At 43.5% G+C, this 8,722-nt stretch overlaps 1 protein-coding gene across 1 annotated transcript; it reads left to right on the forward strand.

Moving 5' to 3' along the window:
* The first annotated feature begins 4,208 nt into the window (after positions 1–4,208).
* LOC121529865 lies at positions 4,209–5,455 on the forward strand. Its single transcript, XM_041817867.1, has 2 exons — positions 4,209–4,852; positions 4,915–5,455. Exons 1-2 carry the CDS (start codon positions 4,209–4,211, stop codon positions 5,453–5,455), a joined length of 1,185 nt encoding a protein of 394 aa, XP_041673801.1.
* The last annotated feature ends 3,267 nt before the right edge of the window (positions 5,456–8,722 follow it).

Here is an 8,722-nt window from a genome sequence, read left to right on the forward strand (position 1 = left end):
AAAATGCTCATTTTTCATGCATGAAGTCACTTTTCTGGGACATAAATGCACTGATAAAGGAATCTTGCCTGACGACAAAAAATACGACGTCATAAAAAATTATCCAGTCCCACATGATGCGGACAGCGCTAGAAGATTCATTGCATTTTGCAATTATTACAGACGTTTTATTAAAAACTTTGCCGATTATGCACGTCACATAACTAAGTTATGCAAAAAGGATGTAAAATTTGAATGGACAGCTGATTGCCAGTATGCATTCGAACACCTTAAATCGGCTTTAATAGAACCAACTTTGTTACAATACCCAGATTTCAGCAAAGAATTTTGCATAATAACAGATGCTAGTAAGCAAGCGTGTGGAGCAGTTTTAACTCAAAACAAAAATGGACTCCAGCTTCCAGTTGCATATACATCAAGATCATTTACCAAAGGTCAAAGTAACAAAAGTACAACAGAACAAGAGCTTGCAGCAATTCATTGGGCAATAACACACTTCAGACCATATGTTTATGGTAGACACTTCACTGTCAAGACAGATCACAGACCACTTACATACTTATTTTCCATGGTAAATCCCAGTTCAAAATTAACTCGAATAAGACTTGAATTCGAAGAATATAATTTCACAGTAGAGTATTTAAAGGGTATAGACAATCATGTAGCCGATGCGTTATCAAGAATAACCATCGAGGAACTGCAAAATATCACCAAGAATGTAAAAAAAGTCACTAGAAGATTACAAAGTAGACAGAAATCCTGCGCAGGAGATAAAAAAATAGAGTTCCCTAGGCAACCTATAGAAAAAGCTTCAAAGCCCAACGTATTCGAAGTCATTCATAATGACGAGGTACGAAAAGTAGTGACCTTGCACGTGAAAAACACGATATGTCTTTTTGAACATGGAAAAAAAATTAATGCAAGATATGATGTTAGCGATTTATATACCAATGGAGTCCTTGACCTAGGTCAGTTTTTCCAAAGGCTTGAAACGCAAGCCGGTATACATAAAATTAGCCAACTCAAAGTGGCACCGTGGGAAAATATCTTTGAACACGTTTCATTAGATAATTTCAAGAAAATGGGCAATAAAACATTAAAATCATTAAGAGTCCATATGATAATTTAAATGTCAACTTAAAAAAATCCGTTTGCTCATCTATATGAAATGTATTCAAGATTAAAATATAGTTACTACAATCGTGAGTCACAACCATTTTTAACAACATCGGGATTTAAAATGAAAGCTCCAATAATCGTAATTGATCAATCATATAAAAATGAAACCAAACTTGAATAATAGTTTTATTATAGAACCACCATATGATTTCAGTTTATTAAATACAAAATCTAAAACCACTGCAAACTGGTTATCAAAAAAGGATCATAAAATTTGTTGGAACGATGGAGGCGAAAGTTTTGCGCAAACGGGACGATATCTTGGCAATAACTATTGGAAAACAAATTATCTGCAAGGGAATGGTAAAGAAACGTTTTCTACAATCATTTTTTGGAAACCACCATTTGATTGATGTCGAGGACATACAGTGTCCGTCATTAAACCGGTTTAGAGGAAACAGATTTCCCTATTGTAAAAATCATGTCAAAGGTGGTGTGTGTGGTTTAAACAATGCATACAACATTCTACATTTTTTAAAAGTACTTCAAAATAAATAAAACATACATATTTGCATTCACTTCATTTTGAAGTTGAGACCACTTGTGACAAGACCTGTTTCAAAAAAACATATTTCGATAAATAATCAAATTTCTTGAAGAAAATGATCATTTTTTTCAACAATTCAATGGGAAGTATAGACGGTCAAAACATTGTTGTCGATAGTTAAGTCAGTATTAATAGGAAATGTAGTATTTTTTAAGTTATCCGATTTTTGGCCCATTGAAGTACGGGCTTATTAATCGCGGTTATGTGAATGCCGCCGAAAAGTGCCTTTTCACTGTCTTGTGAATAGTAGGAGGGCACACTGGGTAAGAAGAAGAGCTATATTTGAATTGAAAACTAATTTAATGAATTTACAGAATAAAACGTTCCGTACGCCATAGCCATATGCCTTTAAAGTTCACCTTTCTTTGGATCTACGCGTGGGGGGAGCCGTTTAAGGCAACTCCGCACTTCACAAGACGACATCTTTTATTCGCAGTCCTAGGGAGACTGCAAGAGGCACTTGCGCTGGAGGACGGCTTGACGACCAGCTAGAGAGTTGCCAGGAGCGCACGGAGCGCATTTGCCGTACCAGCAGAGAAGTCGTAGCCAGCGACATAGACGGCGCAAGGAGCGCCAAACACTGAGTACGGATGGAGTCGCAGCCAGCGACACGGAGACGCAGCCGGCGTCAGTTCAGGAGACGCAGCCAGCGTCAGGTTAGGAGGCGCAAGGAGCGCCGAGCATCAGCGGCAGCAGCCAGACGGCACAGGTCCGCCATTTTGGAGCGCTAGGGCACCGCCACATTTGGACCATATCTATTTCGAGATGCAGCGTTCGCCCAGGAGGAGTTCCCGGCTGAACGGAGGGGAAGCCACCCCTACAACAACGCAGCAGCCAGCGAGTAGTGCAGCAGAAAACCGGCCAGGGGTTAACATAACCATGGCGGCGGCCATTTCTCGCCCAGCCACTACAGCGACTACAGTAGCGTCCCAACCAAGGAGTACTGTAACAGCAGCTGCGAGCTCAGAGCCGGAGGTGGGCCAGCCACCCACGGCGTACCTTTTGGATAATATCACGGCGTTGGAGAATTAGCTGAAGCAGGTTAGAGCCATGAACACAACGAGCACCGCCAATTGCGCGCCAATCGCAGTTGGCCCAAGCGCATATGGGGCCAACAGTGGAGCGTCGGAGCGGCCGCCATCGTGGAGCGGACCGCCATTAGCCGCCATATTAACCGCCACATCGAACGGTGAGGCCCAAACTAACGGGGTCGGGCCGGTCCCAAATAGCAGTTTCGGTGCGACCAGTGGGACCTACACGCTGCCGCCATCTTGGAATGGACCACCGTTACTAACGACTAGCAACCCACTGTGTGCTACAAGTGCTGCGCAGACAGCGCATGAATTAGTGCTACCGGGCGGGAGCATCCACAACGTGGCAACTGCATCGCCATTCGTGGGATCCTACGCCTCGATGACACCGATTGGAACCCAAGGAGTGAATGGGCCAAGGAGGCTCCCGGACTTGCCTATATTTGGAGGCCAGCCCGAGGATTGGCCCATCTTTAATTGTGCATTTGTGGAGACGACCCAAGCGTGCAACTGCACGGACCTGGAGAACAACCAGAGACTGTTGAAGGCGCTGAAAGATGAAGCACGCGAGACAGTGAAGTCGCTGCTGATTCACCCTGCGAACGTCAGAGACGTGATGGAGCAGTTGCGCTTTAGGTTTGGCCGACCGGCGTGGAGTATCATCGAGTGCCAAAAAGCATCCTAAATGGAGAGCGAGTCCCAACAAAGAGGGAGTTTTTGAGCCTGCTGATGTCAACCTTCTACCCATTGGGGTTCCTGTGCTGCCTGATGATTACAGCGAAGCTGTTGCTGCGGGAGATCTGGAGGCAGAAGATCCCGTGGGACGAACCGCTGCCGGAGGAGATAGGCAGAGCCTTTGCTGCCTGGCGCAGAGAGATGGACGCCGTGGGACAGTTCCGATGTCCTCGCCACTATTTCGGGCGTGGAGCAGTTTGGACCATCGAGCTACACGTTTTCGTGGACGCAAGTCAATCTGCATTCGCGGCGGTGGCCTATTGGAGGGTCACGTACAAGAATGGCAACGTGCTGGTTAGCTTCGTGTGCGCAAAGACGAAGTGTGCGCCGATGAGAACGATGTCCATCCCACGGCTGGAGCTGCAGGCAGCGGTCCTTGGAGCCAGAGTGATGAACACTGTCAAGGAAGAACACAGTGTGGACATCAGCGAGACGGTTTTATGGACGGATTAAAAAACGGTGCTGAAATGGATCGGCAACAACCACCGCCGGTATAAGCAGTTTGTTGGCAACCGAGTGGTGAAGATTTTGGAGTCGTCGAAGGTTTCCCAGTGGAGATGGCAGCGGATGATGCGACGCGGTCGCAGAGCAAGGCGGACCTTAGCCCGGAATCCCGGTGGCTAAGCGGTCCCGAATTTTTGAGGCAGCCAGCAAGCGGCTAGCCAACGCCTGAGGAGGGAACCGAGCATGTTCCAGATGCACCTGATGAAGAGGAGATGCCCGGTGAGTTCGCATTGGTAGCATCAAATGAATTTGTCATCCTGTTCCAGAGATTCTCGAGCTTCAGTCGCCTGGTGAGGACCACCGCCTGGGTCCTGAGGTTTGCGCGACGGTGCCGCAAACAGAGAAGCGAGCTCGAGGAATATGGACTCACTCCAACGGAGTGTGAGGCCGCGGAGAACCTGTTAATCAGGCAGGCCCAATTGGAGTCGTTTCCCGACGAGATGGGGTCGGCGGAACGCGGAAAGGACGTCGCCAACTCGAGCGAGATTCGAAGTCTGGCGCCTTACGTGGACAAATATGGAGTTCTGCGAGTTTATGGCAGAGTCGATGCCGCGCTGTCCATGCCGTACAGTGCGAGGAGGATACTGTCACACAGGCACAGTCTTACGGAGATGGTAGTAAGACACTACCACGCCCAGATGAAGCATCAAAACGTGGATGCGACGATTGCCCAGATCCAGACGAGATTGTGGGTCACGAAGATAAGACGAGTGCTGAAGGAGGTAATCTTGTCGTGCAACGAATGCAAGCTACAACGGACGCGGTCGATGCCGCCGCTAATGGGACCCCTTCCAGAGTATCGCTTGGAAGCTGGAGGATGGCCATTCAAGTACACTACTACTTTGGGCCACTGCTGGTGACTGTTGATCGTCACAGAGAGAAGCGTTGGGTCACTTTGTTCACATGCTTGACGACAAGGGCGATTCATCTGGAGCTGGCGCATGACCTGTCAACGGATTCCTGTATAATAGCGATCAGGAACTTCGTCTGCCGTAGAGGACCAGTACGTAAACTGCTGAGTGACAACGGCAAGAACTTCGTGGGAGCTGACAGGGAGGCCAGGCGATTTGGAGACGTTTTCGAGACGGAAAGGATACAGAGTGAGTTATCCAGCAGGAGCATTGAATGGGTCTTTAATTGCCCATCCAACCCGTCTGAGGGCGGAGTATGGGAGCGAATGGTGCAGTGCGTCAAGCGAGTGCTGCGCCATACCCTGAAGGAAGTCGCGCCGAGGGACCATGTTATGGAGAGTCTCCTAATAGAGGCGGAAAACATAGTCAATTCGCGTCCGGTCACCCACTTGCCACTGGATGCGGACCAAGAGGCGCCGTTGACGCCAAACGACCTGCTCAAGGCAGCTAACCAGCCGGATACGCCCGGATGGGATGTGGAGCTGCCCAAGGAGGGTTCTACGCAAAAGCAGTGGAGGATTGCCCGCATGCTGCGGGACCGCTTCTAGAGGAGGTGGGTCATGGAGTACCTGCCTACGCTTGTGCGCCGCGAGAAGTGGTGCCGGAGATCGGAGCCCATCCGCCAGGGCGATATGGTCTTCGTCTGCGATCCTGCCTTGCCCAGACGAGAGTGGCGCAAGGGCATCGTAGAGGAGGTATACAGCGGAGCTGATGGAGTCGTCAGACGCCCCACTGTGCGCGTAAATGATAATGGACTATCTTGTACAATGTTGCGGCCCGTCTCTAAACTTGCATTTTTAGATTTGAGTGAAGCGGGTCTTCACGGGGTCGGGGATGTCGACGGTCAAAACATTGTTATCGATAGTTAAGTCAGTATTCATAGGAAATTTAGTATTTTTTAAGTTATTTTAGATTTTTGGCCCATTAAAGTACGGGCTTATTAATAGCGGTTATGTGAATGCCGCCGAAAAGTGCCTTTTCACTGTCCTGTGAATAGTAGGAGGGCACACTGGATAAGAAGAAGAGCTATATTTGAATTGTAAACTAATTTAATGAATTTACAGAATAAAACGTTCCGTACGCCATAGCCATAGGCCTTTGAAGTTCACCTTTCTTTGGACCTACGCGGGGGAGAGCCGTTTAAGGCAACTCCGCACTTCACAAAACGACAGGAAGATATTTGAAAATCATTTCCAATACCTTGTTAAAACCAAAATTATGTTCATGAATCAAGGTGCACAAGATCTAAAAACAATAAAATATGGTTAACTCTTTACATGCCTCTTTTAAGTCAATCGAAGGAATGTAGCTAGAAAAATAACTTCATTGTATCAATAATTAATAAAGAAACGTATTATGTGAAATGAAAAATAAACTTGTTTTCTTACTTTTTATGAGTAAGGGAAGGGAAATACATATATATATACTCACTTGCACACGTACACATATACACTCATCTACTATGATGTACACTACCCTTTGTGACCTTTTATTAGGGGTGAAATTACTTAGCGCTGGGAAACAATGACTTCACACAAATCCTCAACCTCTTGTATCCTTTTTATCTATGTGTTTGAATAGAGAGAGAAATACTAAAACACACATTTTATTACGGTGCGAGCATGGATCTTCCTCATCGGTTCCACATGTCATATTTCCACACACACCTGGGGTTCCCACTCAACTTTTTATGTTATTTAGCAGTTGCTTTATGTTGTTTAGCAGTGGTTTTTTTGTTATTTAGGAGTTGTTTTTTGTTGTTTAGCAGTTGTTTTTTTTGTTTAGCAGTTGTCTTTTTATTGTTTAAAAGTTGTTTTTTTGTTGTTTAGCAGTTGTTTTTTCGTTTTTTTTTTGGTGTTCAGCTGTTGTTTTTTGTTGTTTAGCAGTTGTTTTTTGTTGTTTAGCTGTTGGTTTTTGTGGTTTAGCATTTGTTTTATGTTGTTTAGCAGTTGTTTTTGTTGTTTAGCAGTAGTTTTGGGTTGTTTAGGAGTTGTTTTTTGTTATTTAGCAGTTGTTTTTTGTTGTTTAGCAGTTGTTTTTTCGTTTTTTTTGGTCTTTAGATGTTGCTTTTTGTTGTTTAGCAGTTGTTTTTTGTTGTTTAACTGTTGGTTTTTGTTGTTTAGCATTTGTTTTTTGTTGTTTAGCAGTCGGATTTTTTTTGTTTACTTGTGCAACGTCTGTTGAATGTAAAGTCGAAACTTGGTCTGTGGATTTTGAAGTAGGCAGCCCCGATTCTTATACCACCCAGATGTCACACATACAAAAGTATATACGACACATTTGTTTCACCGTCCCTCCCCGTCCTAAGTGTAAGCCAATCAAAACGATGGGTTATTGACTCACTCCATTGACAAAGGAAAGTAGAAATGAAAGGCATAAATGACCACAGTTGTATGTATCAAAATGTTGAAATCTCTCTTAGTTGTATTGTATTTGCTTTCCCAACTACTTGAAAACTTCTATACGTGGTTGCAGATTTCCGAAACTATCAAAATATTGTATATCGTTTTTATTTTTTGTTATTTGCGACCCAATTTACTATCCCATATTCTCGAATTCTTGGAGAGCGTGGAAGTAAATCCCTCATATATACTCCTCGAAAATTTGGTATATATTTTTGAGCAAAAGTTGTAATGTCTATATTTGAAAGTGGTCTATTGGGCAGTTAACATATTAGTTCTTTGGTTTCTTAATACCATATCCCTTACTATATGGTTTGAGGTAGAATCCATAACCTGTTCTATACGGTTTGAGATATAGTCCTCCTCCTACAGAAACACTTTAAATTTTTCTATAATGTCGTATCTTCTCCTCCATATCCTCTTTCGCCATTCTAGCGTTGCTTATTGTTTTTGCAATGGCTGCACTTCCACTAGCTAAACTATTTTAGGGCACTTAGGGCAGTAAATATAGGTACGATTGGTAAAAAACCACCAGTTTTGTGTTCATTAATTCTTCTTGGCACTTTGACGTTTTTCTATGAATCCACTCATAATGTCAAATGGCTTTTGTTTTTTAATGTTCTAGTAGCAGCGTTTCCAACAGTCGACAGTTTCGTCATCTTTACTTTTTTCCTCGTCGTCTTCCCTTTACATTTCTTTTTTGTTTTTGATATTCCCATTCCATATTTCTTCTTTGCGTTCATAATGTCGGTCACCAAATATGCAGCTGCTTTTTCACTGAGTACTGTCTCGTGCTTTTACACGTGACTTAACTTTATCAATTAATATAGAATCTGCAATGTGACGTTCAAGTAAAGTAAGTAAAAAACTTTTTATGGGAATACAAATATTCTTTACAAGCCTCATCCAGTTTATTTATTCCTTGATCACCTCGTTTCAAACGTTTTTCTAACTGTGTACCCGGCTCACAAAATTTATATCCTGGTATATGGGCTTCGAACGGTAATGTATTAATTAAGTTGTTGACAAGACCACCACTTCGTTTACAATAGAAAACTTTAATGAATCGATTATAAAAACGCTTCGCCATTATATTGATGCTTAATCATCAAAGATTTCTCATCCCATGAGAAACTAAGGTCTAAAAATGCGATTAATAGGTCAAAAACAAAACATTATCGTTTGTAATATCAACGATGAAAACGAGAAAAAACCACCTGCATGACATAGTTGTCTCTTACCTAATACAATAAGAGCTCTTATTGTTGGACCTTCAAATTGTGGTAAAACCAACATTATGCTCAGTTTGATAGTGAGGATTAAAATTCGAAAATACTTACGTGTTTTCTAAGAGTTTGTATCAACCTAAATATGAGCACTTGGAAAAATTAATAAAACCTATTAGAGGAATGG

The sequence above is a fragment of the Drosophila eugracilis genome, unplaced genomic scaffold (genome assembly GCF_018153835.1).
Source record: "Drosophila eugracilis isolate 14026-0451.02 unplaced genomic scaffold, ASM1815383v1 contig_2, whole genome shotgun sequence".
Classification (NCBI taxonomy): domain Eukaryota; kingdom Metazoa; phylum Arthropoda; class Insecta; order Diptera; family Drosophilidae; genus Drosophila; species Drosophila eugracilis.